Consider the following 26,767-nt stretch of genomic DNA (forward strand, 5'->3'; position numbering starts at 1 on the left):
AGGTCTGTCCTGGGGGGAATCGAGGTCCAGGGGCCTGGTAAAGTAGCATGTGAGGGAACAGTGGCGCGCGGGGGGGCGGGGCGGGGGGGGCGGGGTGCGGAATCAGAGGCTGATAGTGATGGAGAAATCAGAATGTCTGAGTGTGAGGAAGTGGTGGGCCAAGGACTGAGGCAGGGCCCGGGGTCCCGAGCCCCTATGGCACTTTTAGGCAAATTAGGAAGAGACAACCCTTAGGGCCCCCTTTGGACTCTTGGGAGCCCTCGCCTGGCAATGGTCAGAAAGTGGCGGCTGTAGGTAGGTGGTGGACGTTAGCCTGGTTGTCCAACCTGCCCTATGGTCCCTGAAAGGCCAGATGACTTAGAGCTCTGGATGGCCAGGCCAAAAGCAGGCCCCTAGGTGACGTCCAGTCCATGAGGAGCTGTGTGAGAGAGTCTGGTGGCAAGGACCTGGGTTCTCACAGCTCTGCAGTTCGCAAAGGATCTGGGACTAATATAGTTGGGGTCAGAAGAGCCCGTTAGTCCAGTCACTGCTCTCAGAGGCTCAAAAATCTGAGATGTTATGATGCCCAAAGGATGGAAGAGAAAAATGCACACACCCTCTCACACCAGCACTGACTTCCAGTCACCTGCTGCACTGGTGACCAAGAGACCATCTCTCTCGCCCTGCACGTGCAGTTATTATGTGTAACTGTTAACATCTCTTCAGATGTATAGATATCTATGCAGTTATTCTATAAACTCTATAGACACACGAACACAAAAGCTGAGAATACGCACAGCCAGCCACCCCTGCAGTCCCCAGACTTGGCCCTACAGGGCCTTCATCACCCTATCTTCTGTGACCTGCAACATGGGTTGCAATACTTCGGCATAGTTGCTAGATGACATAAGGGGTAAATGTGGTACTCAGTTCAAAAGCCATGGGTTTTCGTTGTGGAAATCAGTGGTATTCAAACACATTGGTTGGCTAGTGTTCTAGAGTTACTCTGCGTATGAAGAGGGCATAGGATTCACCTCTGAAATGCTGCTGGAGGCTAGACTCTTCAATGGTCCTGTCCCCGCCTGTTCGACACTGGATTGTGATTGCCTGTTGCTGTGTGCACTGGGTTGGCCTCTCAAACAGGGTCATGCCTGTCCTAACAAGGACCTGTACACAAAGTGTGCTTGAAGCATCTCAAAAGACAGAGTACAGGAGCTCCAAGACTCCTGCAGACCAACTACTTGACTGTCACCATCCCTGCATCTGTCTGAACCCAGGTAAACAGAATTAGGTCAGCAATGGCTTTCATCTAGCCAGGGATCTGGTAGGGTTGGAAACCTATGGCCATCAACTAAATATGGGGTGGCTAATATTTAACAAGAAGTCAATAATAGGGTCTGACCTAACTGACCTCAATTTCAACACCTAAACCCTATGCACTGTTCATACATACCCTCTCCAAGATCCACACGCCTCTGTCCTGCAATCTGATATAAACACCTGTGCACCTTTCTCACACAGCACACATGCTCACATCACCTGGTAGAAATCCTTGCTCACACGTGTGCTCTTGCACTCAGGCAGGGTAAGTCAAGAATGAGCTAAGCCACTGTAGAAACAAACTCATAGTCTGTATTTCCATCTCTATGAGTACTAAGCAAGGAACACCCCACCACCCCCCCTCCCAGAAGCCCAGCCTTACAGAAGCTGGGGAGCCATTAGCTAGGGTGGTAACAGCCACCAGGGTCCCCTCTGGTGGCATACACTTGGCAAGTTCCAGAAAGAATCTGTCGGGGGCATGCTTCTGCTCTGCATTTCCATGCTGGTGTGAGTTGCATCTGTAAAATTGCAAGTGCTTCTCGGTATTTCGAAATTCCAGAACCTTTTGTTTCCTTACCCAGGGAGACTGTACTTTGGCACTTGAGAGGGGTTTAGGCATCTGTGAGGACACGTGGCCGTCGCTGTGGCGGAGGATATACATATCACTCCGATCATCAGTTTCTGGGTGTGAGAGGGTAGCCATGCCTATATGTTGTTGCCTGGGGCTTTCCCTCACGTACAGGGTACAGGTCAAGGCTCTGCTTCCAGTTCTGGCCCAGACTGTCCTTTGAGCTGGGAGCACAGTGCTCCTCCCTGAGTGGACGATTTGGTTAAGCCAGCTGGATTCAGGTCTCTGAAGGCAGCTGGCAGCTGACAAGAAGGCAAAACAGAAGTGATCATGAACCTGGCTGGCCTGGCCCCAAATGTGCCCCTTGCAACTGAGGACAACACAGGCCCGGGGCTTGGTGTCGCTCCAGGGAGCCAGAGGTGCTGCCGAGTCTGAGCAGTGAAGCCAGGAACAAGAAGCAGCCTTGTCAACAGCTGGGCTCCTGTCCTCACCACCCCCCCCGCCCCAGCAGCTGGTACCAAATCCACATGACAGGTAGGGGACAGGCACTGGGGCCAAGGCCTTTCTGCCTCGGCTGCTTGGTCTCCTGAAGCCTTTCTAAGGCAGCAGGGGCAGGAAGGGTGAAGGGCAGACCCAAAGTGAGCAGGAAGCCCCAACGGAGCTCCCATCCCTCCCCACGGGCAACCCGGAAAAGGCTTCACTCTGGACTGGCCCCCTCCCTCTGGGGGCCAGGCAATGTCTCTCAAGGCCAGATTCGCAAGTAGGTGCCTGTGGAGCAGATAGAGAAAAGGGGGAACACACGCTCTTGGAAATTGACACGGAAGGTATAGAGATGGCGCATGTCCTCCACAGCGTAGAAGGACACGGCCCCCACCTCCAGGTCCAGTGCCACCCTCACGCGGGACAGGTGGCCGCAGCTGAGGGGTGTCCGCTCAGGGCTTGTCACGGCCCAGTACTGCCCACCGTTGAGCTGCAGCGCCCAGACGCCCTCCTCGGGAGTGAAGGGCGTGAGGCCCTTGCGGCGCACACTCTCACGGGCTACTCCGAAGGCCCAGCCATCCTGGGAGCCCACCTCCACCTCCCAGTGGTGCCGCCCCGAGGAGAAGCCGCAGGATGCCAGGACTCGTGTGTTGGTATCAAAGCGACGCGGGTGGTTGGGCAGGTCCTGGGCCCGCTGTCCAAGGCGCACACTCTTAAGATCCAGAGAGAGGATGAGGCGGGGGTTGGCCGTGTCCGGGTCCAAGGTTAGCTCCACTGCAGGGGGGGGAGTCAGGGAGAGATGGCCCTTGCAGGCCTCCTGCACAGCTCCTGCCCACCTCTACACCCTACCCCTACACCCCCCAACAAGTGCATCTGAAATCAAACTGTAGAACTTAGATACTGGAAAGAATCAATTTTTCTAATTATGATGGTTTTGTGGTTGTTTTTTATCTCTTTAGCCCTGGCCGCTGTGACTCAGTTGGTTGAGCGTCCCATGCACCGAGCGGTCCCCGATCAGGGCACATGCCCAGGAGGCAGCCGATGGAAATGTTTCTCTCCCCTGCCCCCGCACCTTCCTCTCTCTCCCTCAAATCAATATAAACATATATGTATTTTTAGAAATCTCTCTTTAGAGATCAAATACTGAAATATTTATGAAAATGATATTATCTGTGATTTGCTTCAAAATAATCCAGTAGGAAGAAATAAGCAGGGGTGTTAGTGATATTGCTGAGGGTGTATGATGAGCATGTAATATTTGTTATGTTCATCTCCCTAATTTAGCATATGTTTGAAATTTTCCCTAAGAAAAAGCTCGAGCCTGGCCAGCATGGCTCAGTGGCTAAGCACCGACCTATGAACCAAGAGGTCACGGTTCGATTCCCGGTCAGGGCACATGCCCGGGCGGTTGAGAGCTCGATCCCCAGTGTGAGGTGTGCAGGAGGCAGCTGATCAATGATCCTCTCTCACCATTGATGTTTGTATCTCTCACTCTCCCTTCCTCTGAAATATATATATATATATATACACACACACATACACACACACACATACACACACATATACATATATATATATGTGTGTGTGTATATATATATACATATATATATATATATGAAAGAAAAGAAAAAGCTCAAATATGCACACTTGTAAGTGTTCCAGGCCTCCTATGTGCAGGCCCTGGGAATCCTAGCCCTCCTGCTGCTTCCTTTCTTCGGGGAGGGGAGGAGAGACAATAAATGATTTTAAAAATATAGAAGAGGGATCAGGACAGCAACTGTGATTTCAATTAAAGGGGCCAAGGACAGCCTCACTGAAAAGGTACATTTAGCCCTAACCGATTTGGCTCAGTGGATGGAGTGTCGGCCTGTGGACTCAAGGGTCCCAGGTTCGATTCTGGTCAAGGGCGTGTATCTTAGTTGCAGACACATCCCCAGTAGGGGGTGTGCAGGAGGCAACTGATCGATGTTTCTAACTCTCTATTCTTCTCCCTTCCTCCCTGTAAAAATCAATAAAATATTTTTTTTTAAAAAAAGGTACATTTAGGCAAAGACATAGAGAAGGTGAAGCAACCAGATAGGCATCTGTCTGGTGAAGCATGTTCCCGGCCCAGGGAAGTGTGTGCTGGTGCATTTCAGCTCCCACGGAGAACAGGAGTGCACTGGGGGAGAGCGTGCAGTACGGCCTGAGGATCGCTGGGAGAGCTGCAGCCTTTGCTGAGTGAGAGGGGCCTGTGCAGGGCTCTGTGCACAGAATGGGAATAGTCTGACTCAGCTGGTTTAGATTCTTTCCAGGCAAAGTCTGGCTTGGCCCCCCCTCCGCTCCCTGTGGGGTTGGGTCCCACTCACCCAGATTTCTGCAGGAGTAAGAACCACCTCCCTTGTCCTCCGTTTCTTCCTGCTTCCCCTCACCCCTGCACACAACTCCGGTCCCCAGAAGAGGTCTCAGTAAGTTTGGGAGTGGGGACAGGGGAGAGAGGGGCTTGTGTAGGTGACTGACAAGCCTTCCCCAACCTAAGCATCCTGAGAGGCAGGGCACTCCTGCTCTGGACCACAAGCCTACAGCCCCCCTGTGGCCTGCAGGAGTCAGCACTGTGAGGTATGGACAGGGAAAGGGAGTAGATGGCGGGCAGAGGGAACCACCCCCACACAGAGCCCAGAGGGACAGTCGCCAGCAGGGAGTGATTCTCCATGTGGCAGTAACAGGCACTCCCTGTCATCACCACTACTGTACCTTTCTCCTCTTTCTCCAGCTCTCCACGAAGGTCCTCTGAGGAGAAACCAAGCAGGTGTGTGTGAATGACACTGAGATTGTCTGACAATGAAAGTGACAGCACCTCCTCTGACACGGATGGCCCCGCTGGCTCACTTCCTCCCAGACAGGCCCGAGGCACTCGGCCAGAGCAGGTGCGGGGAGAGGCAGTATTCTGGCTTTTCCTGTCCAGCTTCCCCTCTTTTGCCCGGAGCTGGTCAGAGCTGCGATCTCCTTCCCCATCCTCTTCCGCCCCCAATGCCCCTCTATCCTGTCGGTCCCCAGGGGAAGCTTTGCGCTGAGGGGGCCTGAATAAATTAGTCACCACGTACCCCAGCTCCACTTTTCTCACACAGCTTCTGGAAAAGCACATCTTTACCCCAAACCTCCAAAACCACACCACTGCCCCTGGCACCTCATGGCCCAGCCCCACACCTGGGCCCTACCTTTGAACTTCTTGAGCAGCCCCTTTAAGACAAAGGTCTTGAGGGAAACATTCCAGACTTTATTCTTCATCTCGGAAGAGACTGTGCTTGGCTTGGGGGCCGGCACATTGCTGCACCTGCAGGACAAGGAGGAAGGCCCACAAACAATGTCCCACTCCCACAATTAGGACAGTGAGGTCCCCTTGGTGGGGAGACGTAGAAAAAGGCGAGCCTGGTCTCATGCCCATACCCACACCAGGCACAGGGACTCCTGCCTCAGAAGGTACCAGATAAGGCAGTGGAGGCGTGGGAGGTGAGAGGCTGGGGGTGGGGAATAAAGAGGCTACGCCGTGGGAAAGAACCAGCTAAGAGGGGCCCGAGGAACTGTTAGGTCCACTCACCTGCTTAGTGTGTTTTTAAATTCCTGGAAAGAAAGATGGAAGAAAACAAAATCAACATCAGGTAACCTCCATTCACCTTTGAAAAAATAAAACTGTCCCTGCCCTGCTTCCAGAGGAGGAGGCAATAAGCAGGGGTACCACACCCACTGCCTGCATGGGCCCGGGTGCCAAGGGCTCCCCACTGCGCGTGGAGCTGGGCATCTCGTCAACGTGGTGGGTCCCTTGACACTGCCCACAGCTCTGAAATGCTCTGTGAAATGCTCCATCATTACAGAATCGTCACTGGAGCCATGTGCTGGGGCCCAGCGTGGCCTCTGCTCTCACATCCCAAGACAAGTCAGAGCCTTTATGCAGCGACTGCTCATTCCGACCAGTGTCCTTTATTTTTTTTTTATATATATATTTTATTGATTTTTTACCAACAGGAAGGGAGAGGGATAGAGAGTTAGAAACATCGATGAGAGAGAAAAACATCGATCAGCTGCCTCCTGCACACCTCCAACCAGTGTCCTTTAAATGACTGTTTTTGATCCATTTGTGTCTTGTGAAGTTTATTTAGTATATTGTCACTATTTATTTTTTATTTTTTTCAGGGGAGGGTGCGAACACAGTCCCCCACTACTGCAAATTATGCAGACCAGTTTCCCACATGTGGGGAAATCGCAGGGGTTAGCACATCCAGAGTGCAATGGACAATCATTGCCCTGGGAAAACCACCTTTGTGATCAAGGTATCTCCCCTGCCAGGTAAGTCTGAGTAGATTGTGACTATTTTTTTAATGAAATAGGATAGAAACATCTGAGTGATTCCCATTAGTAAAGGTGTTATTTCCTGGGACTTGTCTCAAGTGTGTGCATGCTGGAATATGATGTAAGACATATTCTTGTTCTTCACAGTCAGGAAAGTTCTATCATATCCATTTAGACCTGACTCTAACCCCAGGAAAATCAAGGCACCCTTCTCCAGTCCCCCTTGGCTCCAGATTGTGTGAGTCTACTAAGCTCACAGGACCCGCCTCTGTTCTCACTGCCTTTGCAGTGCCTCAGGATAAAGGGCTCAAAGCCCTGGGGAGCCACTCACCTGGAGAAAGTCAAGGTCGGGCTTGCTAGCTGTCTCCTGGATCTGGCTGGTGAGCTTGGAGAGCTGGGCGATCTCGCCCCCGAGCTGGGCCAGGTTCTCATTCTGCTTTTGTGTCACCTCCCGGGAAAGCTCCTCCAGCCGGCCCAGGAGCCGGCCCTCCTGCTCCACCAGGAAGGCCCGCAGGGCCTGAAACTCTGCCCCCACCTTCTCTCGCTCAGCTGTCATCTGCTTCTGTCTCGGGAGAGAAGTTGCAGAGGTGAGGGACATGAGCATCAAGACTTGGCATTTGGACAGGACTGTTGAGCCACCCCACAGGGCAGGGTTACAACAAATGTGGGAAACTGGACCCGCCTCGCTTTTCAGGGGTCAGAGGCTCACCCACACATGCACACCCTGCACAGCCTCTAATTTAAATATCCCAACGCTAAGGGCACGACAGCTTCAACACACGCTCTCGCTTCCCCTGTCACAGATGTGCCCATGTGTCTTTGTACCTGGGCTCTCCCTCAAACAAGGGCAACTTCAAACACCTAAGAACGACTAAAGGCTGCAGTTTCCTCGTTTGAAAAGTGGGAAGGATAAATCAGTGCCTCCTGGGGCCACTCTAAATATTAAACTGAGGTCACGAGAGAAACCAAGATGGCGGCATAGGTAAGCACCTAAACTGCTGCCTCGCACAACAATTTCAAAACTACAACTAAAAGACAGAACGGACACCATCCAGAACCACAGGGAAGCTGGCTAACTGGAAATTCTACAACTAGAAGGAAAGAGAAAAGCTCACAGAGAACTGGAGGTACGGCAAAGGGGCTTTGTGCGCGCAGAGAGTAAGGGCGGCTGAGAGCCTGGCTGACTTTCTCTGGCAGAAGGGGGAAGGAAACCCCCGACCGCACTGAACCCCAGTTCTGACTGCACTGAACCCCAGTTCCGGGCAAAACCCCGCGGACCCAGGCTCATACAGGGGGAGTCTGGACTGTCTGGTAGAAAGAAAGGCACCCGGAGACTCAGAGACCCGGGGGAGCCCTGGCGGGCAGGGGTCTGGGGATGCGCGCGCCAGTGTGCACAAAGGCTGCGGAGGTTGCCACAGGCTTTCCCTAGCAGAAGGGAGTAGGAAGCTCCTGACTGCCCTGAACCCCAGTTCTGACTGCACTCAACCCCAGTTCCAGGCGAGCCCCTAGGGACCCACGCTCTTGCAGGGGGAATCTGGACTCTTGGGCGGAGACTTGGGAGCCGGGGAAGACAGAGGTCTGAAGGCACGCGCACGTGCAAGGGCAAGGCTGACTGGAAGCCAAGACTGTCTGCTCCGCCCTGAGCCTCCGCCCCATCCAAGCTGAGCACAGAAGCTTTTTTTTTTTTTTAATCTTTTTTTTAAAAATATATTTTTATTGATATTTTACAGAGAGGAAGGGAGAGGGATAGAGAGCCAGAAACATCGATGAGAGAGAAACATCGATCAGCTGCCTCCTGCACACCACCCACTGGGGATGTGCCCGCAACCAAGGTACATGCCCTTGACCGGAGTCGAACCTGGGACCTTTCAGTCCGCAGGCCGATGCTCTATCCACTGAGCCAAACCGGTTTCGGCTGAGCACAGAAGCTTTTGCAATTTGGCAAGTCTAACCCTATAAGGCTGTCTCCAGCACTGAACTTCTCCCAGCTTAGACATAGCTGATCCTTACAGCCAACTGGCCTGGAGGTCAATTCCTCCCAGTGATATCAAAAACAATCAAGACTTAACTACAACCAGGCTGTACACACAGTCCACAAAGGGGTGCACCAAGAGTATTCACCTCAGGTTAACTGGGGAGGCCGACCCACTGGGCCATATAGGAAACCTAGCACACAAATCTACTCTACCAACTCAGGGAAGCAGTGAAAATGTGGCATCAAAGAAACAGATCACAAACGAAAGAAAAGGAGGAAAACAAATGACTGGATATAGAATTCAAAACCACGGTTATAAGGCTTTTCAAGAATATCCTAGAAAAGGCTGATAAATATAACAAGACCCTCAAAGATATGAAGAAGGACCAACTAGAAATTAAACATACACTGACTGAAATAAAAAATATTATACAGAGACCCAACAACAGACTAGAGGAACACAAGAATCAAGTCAAAGAATTGAAATACAAAGAAGCAAAAAACACTCAACCGAAAAAGCAAAAAGAAAAAAAAAAAAAATCCAAAAAGTTGAAGGTAGTGTAAGAAACCTCTGGCACAACTTCAAGCGTACCAACATCAGAATTATGGGGGTGCCAGAAGAAGAGAGAGAGCAAGATACTGAAAACCTATCTGAAGAAATAATGACTGAAAACTTCCCCCACCTGGTGAAAGAAATAGACTTACCAGTCCAGGAAGCGCACAGAACCCCAAACAAAAGGAATCCAAAGAGGACCACACCAAGACACATTATAATTAAAATGCCAAGAGCAAAAGACAAAGAGAGAATATTAAAAGCAGCAAGAGAAAAACAGTTAATTACCTACAAGGGAGCACCCATACGACTGTCAGCTGATTTCTCAACAGAAACTATGCAGGCCAGACGGGAGTGGCAAGAAATTTTCAATGTGATGAATAGCAAGAACCTACAACCAAGATTACTCTACCCAGCAAAGCTATCATTCAGAATTGAAGGGCAGATAAAGAGCTTCACAGATAAGAAAAAGCTAAAGGAGTTCATCACCACCAAACCAGTATTATATGAAATGCTGAAAGGTATTCTTAAAGAAGAGGAAGAAGAAAAAAGTAAAGAGAAAAATTATGAACAACAGTCAAAGCCGGTTTGGCTCAGTGGATAGAGCGTCGGCCTGCGGACTGAAGGGTCCCGGGTTCGATTCCGGTCAAGGGCATGTAACTTGGTTGCGGGCGCCCCAGTGGGGGGTGTGCAAGAGGCAGCTGATCGATGTTTCTGACTATCTATCCTTCTTCCTTCCTCTCTGTAAAAAATCAATAAAATATATTTAAAAAAAAATTATGAACAACAAATACATATCTATCAACAAGTGAACCTAAAAATCAAGTGAATTAAAAACCTGAGGAACAGAATAATCAGGTGAATATAATAGAATCAGGGGCATAGAAAGGGAGTGGACTGATAATTCTCAGGGGGAAAGGGGTATGGGAGGGTTCAGGAAGAGACTGGACAAAAATCATACACCCATGGATGAGGACAGTGAGGGGGGAGGTAAGGGCAGAAGGTGGGGTGGGAACCGGGTGGAGGGGAGCTATGGGGGGAAAAAGGAGAAACAATTGTAATAATCTGAATAAAGATTTATTTTAAAAAAAAATAAAATAAAAATTTTTTAAAAAATAAAATAAAATAAACTGAGGTCACTCTTTCTTCCCCAAACACATTTATTATGTGTCACATACAAGAAAACAGGGCCAATATGGAGTCACTTATGCTAAGCTCCACCTCACTAAACAGACTTCATTATAGTTTCGGCTATCCCAGAAATGGAATCGTAAACCAGCTAATCAGGAATTGCCTTTGTTCATAACCTGCCATCCCCTTTTGGGAAATAGCCTCGAAATAACCAAATGGCTTTTTTGCCTGTAGAAATTCCTTGTTCTTGCCCTGGCTGGTTTGGCTCAGTGGATAGAGCGTCGGCCTGGGGACTGAAGTGTCCCAGGTTTGATTCTGGTCAAGAACATGTACCTTGGTTGTGGGCACATCCCCAGTGGGGGATGTGCAGGAGGCAGCTGATCGATGTTTCTCTCTCATCCATGTTTCTAACTCTCTATCCTCTCTCTTCCTCTCTGTAAAAAAAATCAATAAAATACAATATATATATATTTTTTTAAATTCCTTGTTCTTGCCACCTCTGCTTATAAAATATCTTCCCTAATACAGCTCTTTGGGGTTCCTTTCTATCTGCTAGATTAGATGCTGCCCAATTCATCAGTCACTGAATAAAGCCAGTAATATCTTTAAAATATACTCAGTTGAATTTTGTTAACATTCACCAACCCTCCAAGTTTCACTCCTCACTTTATTTCATTTTAAAGTTTGTTTTAAAAATAGACTTTAGAGAGGGAGAAGAAGGGGGAGAGAGAAACATTGATTTGTTGTTCCATTTATTTTGGTTGATTTTTTTTTCCTTAAGACATACTTTTATTGATTTCAGAGAGGAAGTGAGAGGGAGAGAGAGATAGAAACATCGATGATGAGAGAGAATCATTGATGTGCTGCGTCCTGCACATCCCCCACTGGGAGCCAGCCAGCAACCCAGGCATGTGCCGTGACCAGGAATGGAACCACGACCTCTTGGTTCATAGGTTAACATTCAACTACTGAGCCTCTCTGGCCAGGCTTGGTTGATTCTCGTATGTGCCCTGCTGGGGATAAACCCATAGCCTTGGTGTATCGGGACAATGCTCGAACCAACTGAGCTACCCAGCCAGGGCCTTCACTTCATTTTATTTTATTTTTTTAAAATATATTTTATTTTATTTTTTTAAATATATTTTATTGATTTTTTACAGAGGAAGGGAGAGAGATAGAGAGCTAGAAACATCGATGAGAGAGAAACATCGATCAGCTGCCTCCTACTGGGGATGTGCCCGCAACCAAGGTACGTGCCCTTGACCGGAATCGAACCTGGGACCCTTCAGTCCGCGCTCTATCCACCGAGCCAAACTGGTTTCAGCCTTCACTTCATTTTAAAGAGCACCATTTCTGTTTAGCAATTATGAAGGTAACAAATACTCATAATACAAAATCTGGGAGTTGCATAAAAGGAAGAAGGAAGGCCGAAACTGGTTTGGCTCAGTGGATAGAGCGTCGGCCTGCGAACTGAAGGGTCCCGGGTTCGATTCCGGTCAAGGGCATGTACCGTGGTTGCGGGCACATCCCCAGTAGGAGGTGTGCAGGAGGCAGCTGATCGATGTTTCTCTCTCATCGATGTTTCTAACTCTCTATCTCTCTCCCTTCCTCTCTGTAAAAAATCAATAAAATATATTTAAAAAAAAAAAAAAAAGGAAGAAGGAAGGAAAATCAATGCCAGTGATCAGAGGTAGTAGCACACCTACATGACCCAAGTGAGAATATGCTGCTGTGTGCAGGCTTCATATTCTATTCTTTCCATTACCACTATCCACTGAAGTTTTACTCCTGTGTTTTCAGACACAGGCTCATGCTACTGATCCCCTGGATTCTTTTTTTTTTTTTTTAAATATATTTTTTTATTGATTTTTTTTTTTTACAGAGAGGAAGGGAGAAGGATAGAGAGTTAAAAACATCGATGGGAGAGAAACATCAATCAGCTGCCTCCTGCACACCTCCCACCGGGGACGTGCCTGCAACCAAGGTACATGCCCTTGACCGGAATCAAACCCGGGACCCCCCAGTCCGCAGGCTGACACTCTATCCACTGAGCCAAACCGGTCAGGGATCCCCTGGATTCTTTACATGAATATGTGGAAGGGTCTGCACATGACATAACAAGCAAGGACTAGTGAGAAGTGAGGATTCCATTCCTCCAGGACAAGCTCAACCACCACAGTCCCTCTTCTTTAAAAACCCTAAAGGAGCCGGGCCAGCATGGCTGTGGTTGAGTGTGGACCTATGAACCAGGAGGTCACGGTTGTCACGGTTCAATTCCCAGCCTGGGCTGGATCCCTGGTGTGGGATGTGCAGGAGGCAGCTGATCCATGGTTTTCTCTCATCATTGATGTTTCTAGCTCTCTCTCCCTCTCCCTTCCTCTCTGAAATCACTAAGATTTTTTAAAAAGGCTGGAAGAGGAGTCCATGAGTGGGTTTTGAATTCAAGAGACCAGGGTTCAGGCCATGGCTCTTCCCTCCCACCCGCTCCCAACCCCACCAGCGCCTTCAGGACAATGGGTATGGGGCCCTTTACAGGTGTGAACTCATTCAACGCTGACAACAACCCAATGATGTGGGTACACTTTCATCCCATTTTACAAATGAGGAGAGAGACAGAGAAGCACGTCTGTCACCAGTAAGTGGGTAGCCAGGGCTCCTCCCCAGGGAGTCTGACCCAAGAATCTGCATTTCTTGCAACTATATCATATGGCCTCCCCCAAGGAAGTAACACAAGTGGGAGAATATTAGCCAAAATACTCTAAATCAGGGTTTACCAGCCTCTGCGCTATTGACATTCGGGACCAGATAATTCTTTGTTGTAGAGGGCTGTCCTGTGTGCTGCAGGATGCTTAATCAGCACCCTGGCCTCTACCACTAAATGCCAGTAGCACCCCTGCCCCAGGATTGACAACAAGAAATATCTCTAGCCCTGGCTGGTTTGGCTCAGAGGATAGAGTGTCGGCCTGTGGACTGAAGGGTTCCAGGTTTGATTCCGGTCAAGGGCACATGCCTGGGTTGCAAACTCGATCCCCAGTGGGGGACGTGCAGGAGGCAGCAGATCAATGATTCTCTCTCATCATGGATGTTTCTCTCCCTCTTCCTTCCTCTCTGAAATCAATAAAAATACATTTAAAAAAAAATATTCAGAAATTGCCAAATATCCCCTGGGGGCCAAAACTGCCCTCACTGAGAAGCACTCCTAAATGGTAAGAGCATTTTCAGATAAAAGTATTCATTCTGTTATCATGCAGCAAGGGCTGACCTGTACCTCTACTGTTGTATTAAGCAGGTAGAATACAGGGCCAGAGGGGTGGTTGGCAGGGGACAGAGGAGAAGGTGCTAAGCAGTGTCATGGTGGGTAAGGCCAGAGACCATGACGCTGCCCATGATGTGGGAGGCCTCTGGGTCGTAGATGGAAGAGCCACATGCTTACTCCTGTCTCCAGAAGAGGAGGGTGGGAGTCTGGAAATGAGGGTGAAGCTCTTCCTTGGGGAGGGAAATGAATGATCAGAAGGGAAGGCTGGGGTGCACATGGAAACAGGTGCACTAGGTGCAGATGAGGGTCAGGAAGGGTCTGAACTCAGGTCTTCCCCCCATACCAGCCCCTTCCCACCTTGAGGATAGGAGGGTCCTCAAGTTCCTCTTCCTCCAATTCCCAGCTTCAGAACTGGATGGCCCTCTCCTAACAGCCTCCCTATCGATCCTTTCACTCTTTTAACACCGATTTATCGGGCTAAGAACTGAATTTGTGAGGTAGAAAATTATAGTCCGTGACCCACACAGCTCCCCTTACTCAAAAGGAGCCCCGTTTCACTTTCCTGTTCCACTGTAAAGAAGTCAAAATATAATTCCTACCCACCAGGGGGTGATGGGCACACTGGGCTGTGCAGCTGGAGCTACTGGAAACTGGTCGACAGCCTTCCCACCCTTAGCGGCTCTGACCCTGTAAGCCCACTTCCACGTAGCCTAACTGTAAAACCTCAGAACTCTAAAAATGAAAAAACAGGTGTTTTTTTTTTCATAACTCTCATGGTGGCAAAAAATGCCCTGGGCTGACATGAGGCTATTTACTGTATTTATGTTTTCATTGAGTCTGAATAAATCTGAATATTCATGTTCCTCTGCAGAAACATTATTGCATTCAATTGGGAGAGGCTCCAAGGCCCTAACTGGGTGTGATATTAAAATGACTATACATCCTGATGCATGGCACAGTTCCAGCTGAAGCCAGCTGTTCTAGGGTTATTTTAGCCCTTCCTTTCGCTTGCAGAAGCTCTGGTTACATGATAAAGTATAGAGTCACCTTTTACAATATGTACCCTATTATCTTTCTAAATCCACCTCTGCGGTTCCACAGCACATGCTCCACCACCACACAAAACTACCAGGCGTGGGTGGCCCTCTGCTGCCCGGGAGGGGCCTCACCAGGAGCTCCTTGCTCTCCTTCTCTTCGGTGGAACGAAACACCTCATAGTCCTCCAGGTCACTCTTCAACACCTTCAGCCTGGACTCCAGGAGCTCCTGCGGGAGGGTGAGAAGGGAGACACTGTGGATAGAGAATTCTGGAAACCCCCAGCTGCCTTCCTGGAGCCGCCCAGGAGAAAGGGAAGGCCCTGCTTATTGAGGAGGAGACCGTGTTGGATACTGCCTGACTTCACAAAGGCGGACAGGGCACTTTTAGGGTGACACCACTTCCCCAAGACCATCAGTGCACAAGTTCAGGCTGAAACACAAGTCCCTCCTAACCCCAGCAGCCCAACCCACCTGGTCTTCTCTGCTCTAGTCCCCACCATCAGAAATCCCTCTTATGGAAAGGTTGGGGCAGTGTAGGGAGCAAAGAAAGACGGGATGTGGGCCCGAGGCCTCCACACACAACTGAGGCCCCAGCAAGGAAGCAGGAAAGAAAGGAGCCCAGAATCAACAGCTTTGACACAGCCCAGACGGCTCGCTCCTTGCTCTGCTGAACCCTGGACCACCCACCTTAGGAAGGTCTTCCCACCCGGGGGAAGAGCTGAGAGTGAGGGCAGCGGATGTGTGGATACGCCCAAGTGGCCGCTAGAGGTCGGCGAAGGAAAGAAAAAAACTCGCCAAGTCTGTGGGACATCGCCCAGGCGGCTCGGGGGTTACTGGTGTTGCGGGGGTGACAGAGGGGTAGCCACGCTCACCCCCGAAGCCAGTGCTGAGTAGGAGAAAAGAGACAGGGGCTCACCGGAGCCCCCAGTCTGCTGCCGGCCCGTCTGAACTGCGTGGGCGGGAGGCAGGACAGGGTCGCGGGGACCCACAGGGGTACGGCCGGCAATCACCTTGGCCTCCTGCACGGCCTCGTCGAGCGGGATCACGGCGTGTGCGCGGTGCTCGCGGGCGCGGTCGCACACCACGCAAATGGCGCGCCCGTCGTCCTGGCAGTAGAGCTTGAGCGGCTCGCCGTGCTGTGCGCACCCCGCCGCCTCCGGGGGCCCGCGCTCGCCCGTGGCGGCGGGCAGGCTGAAGCGCCGCAGCAGGGTGGCCACGGCGGCCAGCTGCCGGTTGGGCCGCAGCTGGCTCGGGCGCGCGGGCTCGCGGCACTGCGGGCAGGGCAACGGGCAGGGCAAGCGGGGGGCGGCGGAGCTCGCGCCCGGGCGCTCCCAGCAGCGCGCGATGCAGGAGCGGCAGAAGCTGTGGCCACACTCGACGGACACCGGCTCTCGGAAGAGCTCCAGGCAGATGGAGCACGTCGCCTCGCCCTGCAGCTCCGCCGCCAGAGCCAGGGCCTCGGCCCCGGAGCCGGGACCCGCGCGCGGCCCCACCGCCGCCATGCACGCCCTCCGCGCCCCGAGTAGGGAGGCGCTGGCGAGGCCAGGGAGCCAATGGCTGCGCCGGGGATTCCGGCGGCCGGGGCGGGCCTCTGAGAGGAAGGGCGTGGCTGACACCGGCGGACAGAGACTGGCACTGGGGGCGCTCCGGCTTTGAGGGCCGGCCGGGCTGCGCAGCGAGGGGCTCCCAGTGAGGGCAACGCCCCGCGCCTGGACCCCTCGGTCCCAGCCCTGGCTCCTCGGTCCCGCGGCGCCCTCTCCCCGTCCCCCCCCCCCTCCCCGAAGCCTCTCCTCCCCTGCGGGCTGGTCCCGGCCTCCCCCGCCTGACCCAGGCAGCCTGGGAAACGGGCCGGGACAGGTGGGCGCACTTGCCCAGCTGGGCGCCGCTCCCGGCTGCTCGCATCCGACTCCGCACAGCGGGCGCTAGGGCCTCGCGCCAGGCCGCGTGTCGGGTTTCCCGAGAGCAGGCTGAGCCCGGCGCTGCTGGAGCTAAATTTGGAGTCTGGAGTCTGGAATCTGGCGCTCAGTCCCCACCCCCAAGCGTGGCCTTGTATCCACCTCTGTAGCTAGCTACCTTTCCTGCCATAGTCCCCTCCCCCGTTGTGTATGCGTTATTTAATTATTTTTTATAAACACATTTACAATAAATTTTCCCAGTTTACTCGATGTTATGCCCCCTTTTATGTCCACAGCCCCCTCCAGAGCTGCTAGCATTATTTGCAGCCCTCTCTCATGCCACCCGGAGACGACTGGGGTCCAGCTTTTGCCCTCACCCTCCTCAGAAATCGCTCTTGTTAAAGTCACCAGTGACCTCAGCGATCCTAACCCAAAGGCCTAACCCTTTCTCGGGCCTCACCTCACCTGCCCTCTCATCTCATGCTTCCTCCTTCCTGACACTCTTTCCCGGCGCCTTCCAGACGCTTCCCCAGCTCTATGGCCTGCTACCTTCATCCCTTCTCCCTGCCCCGCTCAGTCCTTGGTTCCCTGTCTGTACTCAATCCCTTCTGATCTCTTCCAGGTGTCCTCAAACTTTTTAAACAGGGGGCCAGTTCACTGTCCCTCAGACTGTTCGAGGGCCGGACTATAGTTTTTTAAAAAAACTATGAACAAATTCCTATGCGCACTGCGGGCCCAGGACGAGTCCGCTGCTAAGGAGGACAGGCAGCGGCTCCCATGTGGCCCACGGGCCATAGTTTGAGGACCCCTGTAACACTTTACGGGCCTAGACGACCCTATCCCTGATGACACCACAGCACACAGGCCTAGCCCAGGACGCCTAGGAGACCTGGCTTCCACATTCAGCTCTAGCGTAGTATCTCCACCTAAGGGGCGTTCCACACTCACCGTGTCCACAACTGTACTTCTGATCTGCACCACCACGTGCTTCTCCCACCAGCCTTCCCCACCTCACCCCCTTAAACAGGAACTCCAACCCTCCAGGTGCTCAGGACAAAACCAGGGAGCCCTCTGTGACTCCAAGAGGAAAAAATTGTGCACACCTCACCCTGTGTCCTCAGTCTCTCCCTCCATTGCATCATCTCCAATGAGCAACAAATCTCTCCCCTTCTGTCTCACTCTGCCGCCCTATCTTCACCCAGCTGTGAGCACAATTCTGTTAAAATGTTACTTTTAAATCAAATCATGGCCCTTCTCTGCTCAAACCCTCCAGTGGTTCCCACCTGTCAGCCCTACCCCAGTCTTCCTCCCCCTCCTTGCCCTGGGCCTCCTCTGTACTCTCTCATCTGTTACCACTCTCCTGTGGACTCCCCTGTTCCCGCAACACGTCAAAAGACCCTACCTCACGGCCTTTGAACTGGCTCGTGACTTGGACCTCTCGTCTCCCAGACACGTGCATGACTCACTTCCATGCTGCTAGCCCTGTTTCAAAAAGTTACCTTTCTCAAAAAAAAAAAAAAGTTACCTTTCTCAATGAAGCCTGTTTACAATCACACCTTACCATTTTCTCTCGCTCAACTCTGGCTCCATTTTCAACCCAGCACTCTACTTCCTCTGGAATGTGAGCTGTTAGAGCGGATGGACTATGTGAGTTTCGGACCATTGGACCACCAGTTTTCTAGAGCAATTCTTGGTACCTAGTAGGCGCTCCGTAAACTTTTCTTGGGTTGAATTAATTTGGACGTGATTAAAAAACAGAGCGGTTTCTACTGAAAAGTCTGTCTATCGCCTAGACCTCAGTTCCCTCCCCATCCCAAGCAATTCTTAATTATTTTATACAAATATTATTTTTACTACACTCCTCCCTGTTGTTGTTGTTGTTTTTTTTTTTAAATAAGCACAGCATCCCGCACACAGTCTTCTTTTCTTTTTCGCTTCACAGTTCATTTGGGCCGGGGCATCGCATAAAATGACTTCCCCTTCTTTTTCTACCGCTGCCTCCAGGTGTTTATCCCAGCCCTGACCTCCCCGGGCATCCTTCCGTCTAGGTCTGCGCCCCCGTAGTCATTTAGTAGCGAGCCCTGGGAACCCTCGCGACGCTGCCCGCTGGCGTTTGCAACTTCTGGGATATCGCGCTCTCCCGAGACTATCTGTGTACACATGCCTTGCACGAAGAAACTGCTAAGATAGAATAGAAAGAAGCGTGCTTTTAAGTGGGGGATGTAGCTCAGCGGTAGAGCGCATGCTTTGCATGTATGAGGCCCCGGGTTCGATCCCCGGCATCTCCAGCGTGGGGTCGCGCTTCTTTTTTTTTTTTTTTTACTTTGGGTCTTCCAAATTCAAAAACGCAATGTATTCCCAGCCCCAGGAAAAATCTCAGATACTGGTGTTTTCTATTTTTTTTAATTGAATTTATTGGGGTGACACTGGTTAATAAAATTATATAGGTTTCAGGTGTACAATTCTATACTACATCACCTGTATATTCTATGGTGTGTTCACCGGCCACTCGACCAGGGCGTTTTACCCATATTGAAGGTGTCGGCTGCGGCCCTCAGCACTCCCATGCCCTGACGCTGCCTTTTAACTCCAGATTTAAAAATCACTGGGTGAACGGGCCAGTGGCATCGTCCTGCGCACGTATTCCCTTCGCACCGTGAGCTTCACGGGGATGGAAAAGGGCAGGTTCCTGGCAAAGGACAAGCAGAAAACTGACGGAAGTAGGAGGGACGGTCGGGCACGATCCTCGGAGTTTGAGTTTACGAGCTGCCCAGAGCCTTTTAAAGGCTGAATCATACTCCGACTGAACACAACTTCAAACCTCCAGCTAGAATGCAGACCTAATCCCAAGATGAGGTAACAATTGTTAACTGGAGATATTGAGACGCGCTGCCACCGTGCCCGGCTAGCTCAGTCGGTAGAGCATGAGACTCTTAATCTCAGGGTCGTGGGTTCGAGCCCCACGTTGGGCGGAGAGGTTAACTTTTGTTTTCAAACCTCATACCTGCCTGACACCTCAGAAAACCAAAGAAATCCTGTAATGAACATTTCCTGTGTGCAACATTTATTTAGGCTTTTTATGGCTACACTCTTGTTCTTTAATCTAGCCTGTTTATGTGAACAAAATTAGTTCTTAAAAATTGTGTTAAATATGCATAACAAAATTTGCCATTTTAACAATTTTTAAGTGTACAATTCTGCAGCTTTAAACACATTCACGTTGTTGTGTAACCATCACCACAATCCATCTCCAGAACTTTTACATCTTCCCTAACTGAATCTCTGGACCCAGTAAACAATTACGTCCCACTCTCTCCTTCCCCCCAGCTCCTAGTATTCTACTTTTTGTTCCTATGAGTTCGACTACTCTAGCTATCTCATATAAGAAAAATCATACAATATTTGTCCATTTGTGACTGGATTATTTCACTTAGCATAATGTCTTCAATTTCATTCATGTTGTAGCATGTGTCAAAATTTCCTTTCTTTTAAGGCTGAAAAATAATCCATTGTGTGTATATAATACATTTTGTTTACCCACTCATCTTTCAATAGACACGTGAGCTGGTTCCATCTTTTGGCTTGTGAATAATGCTGCTATGAACTCAGGTGTACAAATATGCATTTGAATTCCTGCTTTCACTTATTTTGGGTATATACCAGAAGTGGACATATGAGAAACTCAACCCCCTATTCACATAAGTATATCTGTTCTAAGATTTTAAAATAATATGATTCCTTTTCAGATTAATTCAGGTGCTCTATCTATCAGGTTATAGTCCCCTAGAGTCTGCTCTTCTGCAATGTAATCTCTCCCCACCATGGAGAGGAAAGTCTATTTCCCCTCCCCTTGAACCTGGACTGGCTAAGTGACTTGCTTAGCCAACTGAATATGGCAGCTGGGACGTTCTGGGACTTTGAAGGCTAAGCCTACCTTGGTCACTCTTGAGACACTTCTCCTCAGAACCCACTGGCCATGCTATGAGAAGCCCAAGCCTCATGAAGTGGATTATTCAGGGTGTGGGTTTTTTTGTTGTTGTTTGTTTTTGGTATTTTAGTTGTAATTCCAGTTTGGTCCTGGGAGCATGTCTGTGTAGCTTCCACTTACTCCGCTGCCATTTTTAATCTCTGTGGTTTCCTTTAAATTGTCCTTTTGTTTTAGTTCTGAGGTCCAAGTATATTCATTCTGCAGGTGAGCATGCTGAATGACCTTTAAGGCACCTAGTTAATTAGGGACTCAAATCGAGTTCTAATTTTTTTTGAAATTAGATCTCCAAAATCCCACCCTGTCTCTCATTTATTATATCCCAGTGTGTAGAGAGCCCTTTCCCTCACACAGTTTAAAGCAATGCCCCAGATCTCAGCACACAGAAGTGAAGATAGCATTGTCACTAAATCACTAGGATCAAGCCCACATTCCTGAGGTCTGGGATGAACACTGAGAAACTGTCCTTAATTCTGAGACAAGTGAAAATATTGAGGAGCTAGGAGTGGCTAGGCAGTTAGGGATGGGAAAAAAATGAACTATTTATAAATATATTCAGTGAGAAGTGTCTAACTTTTACCCTCCTTCCCTAGGTAACTATCTATGTACATATTCTTCCACAGTTTTTGGATGAAAAAATATTTTTATTTCCCTTTACTTACACAAAAATATAATTACAGCTCTGTTATAGCTTGAAGATCTTCCTATCTCAAGACATAAAATGTCCTCAATCTCTTTTTGCAGCCTCATACTATTCTGCTGTAGATGAATCATAGTTTATTTAACACATCACCTGCTGATGGACATTTATGTTGTTTCCAATCTCTTGTTATTACAATTAATGCTGCAGTTAGTAAGCATATGCCATTGTCGTTTTTCACTTTTGCATTCATATCTGCAGGGTAAATTCCCAGAAGTGAGATTACTGGGTCAATGTATATATGCTATTATAATTTATAAAAATAGGCAAATCACCCAGTTGTGGATCCTACCAGCTGATATTCCCTCCCATCAGCCATGAATGAGATTGCCTATTTCTCCACTGCTGTGGTAGCAATGGGCTGCTTTAGCAAAAAAGAAAGAAAGAAAGAAAGAAAAAAAGAAAGAAAGAAAGAAAGAAAGAAAGAAAGAAAGAAAGAAAGAAAGAGGAAAGGAAAGGGAAGAGAAGAAAAGAAAAGAAAAGAAAAGAAAAGAAAAGAAAAGAAAAGAAAAGAAAAGAAAAGAAAAGAAAAAAATCTAAACATCTGACTCCCTCCTCCCCCAATCTGACTCCCTCCTCCCCCACACACTTAAAATTGCCAGGGCTCCTCACTGCCTATCTGGCAAGATGATATCCATGGCAGGGCCTGCAGGGAAAAGAACTCTCCTTTTCCTCCCACAGGAGCATACTCAGACAAAAGATTCTGAAGATCACAGTGTCACTCTGGTTTATGGTTCATAATCTAATGTTATAGGACAATAGTTTTTCTTCTCTTCTCAGGCCTGTTTCTTCAGAGGCCACCATGTTTTCTTCTCTTGCAAAGCCACAACCTCATCGGAAAGGGCTACTCAGTTATTTTTTACTCTGCAGATTTTCTTCCTTGGACAGAAAGAATCCAACCAGATGTAAGAAATTAAGTTTATAGATGATTTTTTTACTGGTTGGTGTCCCATACATGTAGTTTGTGAAGTGGTCTTACAATAATGATTATATACAATTTATATATATATATATTATTTATCAACCATCCACTTGAATGTTTTCATTTTAAAATATCATCTCCAATTTCTAATGAATCTAAAAATATACCAGTATCAGGTCTTTCTTAAACAGTTCCTGGTTCCCCTTTACCAGACTTCACCAAGTCATTCTCCCAGGATCGGTGCGGCATTGGGAGAAATGGCCCAGCCCATGTCAAATGCTCACCCCGTTATTTCACTGCCATTTATATCACGTCACATGGGTTTAAGGGTACAAGTCCCCCAGATAAAAGACAGGTCTCAATCACATTGGTGTGCTGGGGAGTGTGACTTTTGGGTAAGGAAGAAGACAAAATGTCAACAGGAGCAACCTAATGCTGGAGGACTGCTGCAAAAACAGGAAGAGTGGCCAAAAAGATGACCCCAAATGACCTGCTCCTCCATTCTGTTTCAGGACCAACTGGCTTAAAATAACTGGATATTTTGGGAAACTCTTTCTGTTGTTATTTGAGATGTTTAGTGTCTAAGGGCAAGGAGGGAGATTTTTGAATATGGAAAAGAATGCACACTTGTCTTGTGATGAATATACAATGCAGTTGTAAATGTTCAAGTCTAGTTATTCTTAACGGTTTTAAACCAACTTACAAATATTATTGTTTTTCTTATAAACTAGCAATATTTTAAAGAATCCTTTCATTAAGTGTCATCTTGAACATCTGGGCCATTGGTGGTATTCTCATAGACATTTCAAATGACAATTACAGATTTATGTGTTGGAACCCTCATTTAGTGGGAGAAGAGGAGGCGCTGGTTAGGTTGCACAGTTGGTATCTGAACCTCAATTGTTGCTGCAGATTCCCTCCTCTAACTCCCAACCCACAGCACCTAGAAACCCAGGTTTATTGCTCACTTGCAATCTTCTGAATGAACCCATGTGCTCATTCATCTGCTCTTAAAAACTCCACACTGTGGCCCTACTCAGTGTATTCCTCACTGGCCTGGAAGTCCTTTAAGACTGTATATCCAGTGTTCTCCACTCATTTTTCTTTATTTTTTATTGATTTCAGAGAGGAAGGGAGAGGGAGAGAGAGATAGAAACATCAATTATGAGAATCATTGATCGGCTGCCTCCTGCACTGCCCCCTACTGGGGATTGAGCCCGAAACCCAGGCATGTGTGCCCTTGACTGCAATAGAACCCGGGACCCTTTAGTCTGCAGGCTGATGCTCCATCCACTGAGCCAAACCAGCTAGGGCCTCCACTCATTTTTCAATCCACTTGCAAAGAAAAATAGCAAATGGTGCAGATGGAGTCATCAGGATGAAACGCTAAGGAGGCAGAACAATGGCTCCTTATCCTCCAAATCCCTGGTCTTTCCTCTGTCCTTGAACCTACCGAGCTCCCTCCTACTCAGGGATTCTTCCCTTGTACTTTGGAAGGCTGGCTCTTTAGCTTCATGCATCAGCTCATTGTCACCTTTCCTGGCCTAGCTCTCTAATGTTGTCTGCTTGCTTGCCACTTTATCAGCTCGTCTTTGATTTTCTCACAGTCCTAATAGCTCTCTTGCTATTTCTTTATCTGTTTACTTGCTTGTTATTTTAGTTGCCTATCAGAAGGTAACAGGAGGGTAGGGACCTGGCCCCTTTCTTACTGCAATGTAACAAATAAATAGATGAAGTTTCCTTTTAAGTGGCACGCCATAGGTTTGTTGCAAGTGCCACCCTAGTCCCTACCACAGCCAGTTCATGGGATCTGTAGCTATTAGTATTATTTCCTAAACTTTAAAGGTCTACAGAGTACCGGAACTACCAGAGGGAAGGGGAGATGGTCAACAGAGTGACTACAGAAGGGTAGTCTGTGGAATCTGAGGACTATAAAGAAAAGAGCAAGGGGGTGGGAGGTGGTGGAGGTAGAGGTAAAACGGAATGGTGGAAAGAGAAAATTGTTGAAGCTGGGAGATGGGTCCTTGGGGTTTCACAATAACATTCTGTCTACTTTAAATTTCCTAATAAAAAGGTTTAAAAATAAAACAAAGAGTATTACAATTACTTTTTAGTGAGAGGTTAAACATTTAGGTAGAAAATTTTGTAGAGTAATGATGCTGTGGAGTAATATTTATTTGAAAAAAAAAAAGTAAAGATGTAGCAAAGCTACAATTAAATAGAATCCTCAGTGGGAATTCACATCCTCTAAACTATCTCCCTAGGCCCTAGGGCCTAGGGTAACTCAGAAGTGGGGAGACAGGGACCTTTGGCCCTATGTGCTGTACTGGCACCCAGGTTTGCCTCTTGTCTTTTACTCTTCACTGAAAAAATAAAAACAAAACAAACAATAAAATCCCCGAGTTCCCTGAAATCCCCCTGCATCTGAGGGCAGGAAAATTTATCTAGGCCCAGGATGTGATTGCCACCAGGAAACAAGGATGCTTTTGAATTATTGGGGCGATGCTGAAAGGACAATGGGGTTGGTGGAAAGGGGCTTCCACTGGCAAGCAACTACAGTTTCAGCCTCAAAAAAAGAGAATAATGGTGTTATTGAAACAAGATCAGTCTAGGAAAGCCACAAAGCCGTAATGACAAGTTAGCATTAAGCATAACCCAAAAGAAATACGGTTCACACAAGCTTTTTGCCCAGCCAGTGCTTTGAGGTTAGTTGTGTTGTTTTGGATTTGTTTACTGTCTCCACAAGGAAGATGATGAGAAGGCACATTAGCTGAGGCACAGATCAAAACCCATCTGGAGTGACAGTTCTGGCCTCCCAGAGTCCTCGGGCACCAAGGACTTCAGCTTGAAGTGGGGGAAGAGAGGCGGGTGGTGGTTCAGAAGACACTCTGGCAGTCCAAAGCCTGAGATGGGGTCTGTACTGACTCCTCTCAAATCAGTTGGTAAAACTTGAGGGGGGTGATGGTGGAAAGAAATGGGGTCAGCAAGGGAACTTGGAGAATTCTTCCAAATGGGGTTCAGAATTCTTCACTCTTCACTCCTTTTAGTCTTTAAGATCCATGGCTGGGCCCTGGCCCTCCTCCTTGGGTGAGTACATCTATACGTTCTGAGAAGGTATACAAATAAGTATGAAAGAGCAATGCAATGATAAGGAAATGGGCACGACATTGATTTTTGTGGACAAGTTATTCGAGTTGTTAACCAAAAGGTAAAAAGGCCTTTCAAAGTGAGAGGCAACAAACATTTATTTGCGATCAATAAAAATAGCCATTTGTGAGCACTGATTCACACAGAAGCCCAAACAGTGTTGGGATTAGGAGACAAAGGCAAGGGGTTTTATGAGAAGGGGAAGGGGAACAATTACATCAACAGAAGGAAGGCATTTCTATTGGTGCAGAGACATAACATAGTGATGTTGATGATAAACAATGTTTTTAATTTTCCGTCGGGTAGTCATCAGTCCTGTAGCCATAATAATTTCTTTCTTGTTATCTTTGCTAACAGATCTTTTACAAGCATAGGTTGCCTAGGCCCAGTCCGAAGGCTTTTCTGCCCGGTTTTAACATCCCTAAGGGTCCAGGCATCAGGCTGCACGGCAGTTGCTCTGGCATAGCAGCTCCAGCTCCATTTTAAAGTTGTTCCGTTTAATCACTGTTTACAGAATGCAGGTGGCCTCAAGTTTTACCATTACTGGCTATACTTTGAGTCATGAATGCTTTGTCTACATTTAAGACATATAAAACATTAAAGAGAATTTGTTTTATCACTTTGATGTTTTCTTTATTTGACTTCCAAGTTTGGCAGAACAGCAGGGAAATTAGTTGCTTGTCACCGGTGTAAGGGTGCCCCGTCAGGTGTGCAAGAGCGTGCACCCCATTTTCCAGGCGGGCTCGGGCTGTATAGGAGGGACCCCCATGGTGCGTCTCTGCTGACTTCTCTGCCGCCAGGAGCTCGGACTGGGGTCCCGCGCGCACCGGGCTGCTTCTCTGAGGCTCTCGCCGCCTTTCCCCCAGGACCTCGGGATCCTGCTTCCCGGCACACCTGCGGGCGTCCCGCAGCCCAGGGCCGGGGCGGAAGAGTGAGGGTCGGTGCAGGGCGTGGCTGCCCGGGAAACTGACGGTCCTTCGACTGTTTTGCACCGCCGTGGGGACGCCCGGCCACAGGAGAGCGGGGTGGACGCCACGTGGGCTGCCCCGGCCCCGGCCGCGGGGATCACAGGTGACCCCACTGAGGACCGGTGGTGAGGAGGTGCTGGCTGGGAGTGAACCTTTCCGGGCAGAGAAACCTAAATTCGCTCACGGTGGTGTCTGTCGTGTACAGGATGCCGCGATGTCCTCCGCGCGGGCGCGAGCGGCGGGATCCCCAGGAGTCGGGGGCAGGTCCGCTGTGCTGAGCGACTTTCTCCCGGGCCCTGTTTCTTTCCCGGATCCCGTCCTTTGGCTCCATCTACCACTTTCCCAGAGACGCGTGGGAGCCTCAGTGGCCTCGCGCGTGCACCGGACTGTTGGGGTCCTCTGAGGAACACGCCACCGCAGGCCTGGTGCACCGCGCAAGGTGCTGCCCATGGTGTGTACGCTATTGCAACCGCTCCTATAATCCTGGAAAAACAATCTCCCCGAACTCACTCCCACCGGACATTT

General features: G+C 49.1%; 1 protein-coding gene across 6 annotated transcripts; it reads right to left on the bottom strand.

The window, feature by feature from the left end:
* Window positions 1–1,590: 1,590 nt before the first annotated feature.
* TRIM7 (tripartite motif containing 7) lies at window positions 1,591–16,145 on the bottom strand. Of its 6 annotated transcripts, none has more exons than XM_080676544.1 (9): window positions 15,636–16,145; window positions 14,758–14,853; window positions 7,005–7,235; window positions 5,925–5,947; window positions 5,545–5,660; window positions 5,081–5,116; window positions 2,940–3,121; window positions 2,040–2,169; window positions 1,593–1,817 (listed from the first exon to the last, which is right to left on the bottom strand). In XM_080676544.1, the coding sequence occupies exons 1-8, from the start codon at window positions 16,125–16,127 to the stop codon at window positions 2,050–2,052; spliced, it is 1,296 nt and encodes a 431-aa protein (XP_080532670.1). In that variant the 5' UTR covers window positions 16,128–16,145; the 3' UTR covers window positions 1,593–1,817; window positions 2,040–2,049. The 6 variants fall into 6 exon arrangements, with proteins under 6 accessions (XP_080532669.1, XP_080532670.1, XP_080532668.1 ...); XM_080676542.1 differs by adding an exon at window positions 4,696–4,770 and having other exon boundaries at window positions 1,597–2,169; window positions 15,636–16,142; XM_080676543.1 differs by having other exon boundaries at window positions 1,591–2,169; window positions 15,636–16,142.
* Between the last annotated feature and the right edge of the window lie 10,622 nt (window positions 16,146–26,767).

This window comes from Plecotus auritus (genome assembly GCF_963455305.1).
Source record: "Plecotus auritus genome assembly, chromosome: 6".
In the NCBI taxonomy this organism is placed as follows: Eukaryota; Metazoa; Chordata; class Mammalia; order Chiroptera; family Vespertilionidae; genus Plecotus; species Plecotus auritus.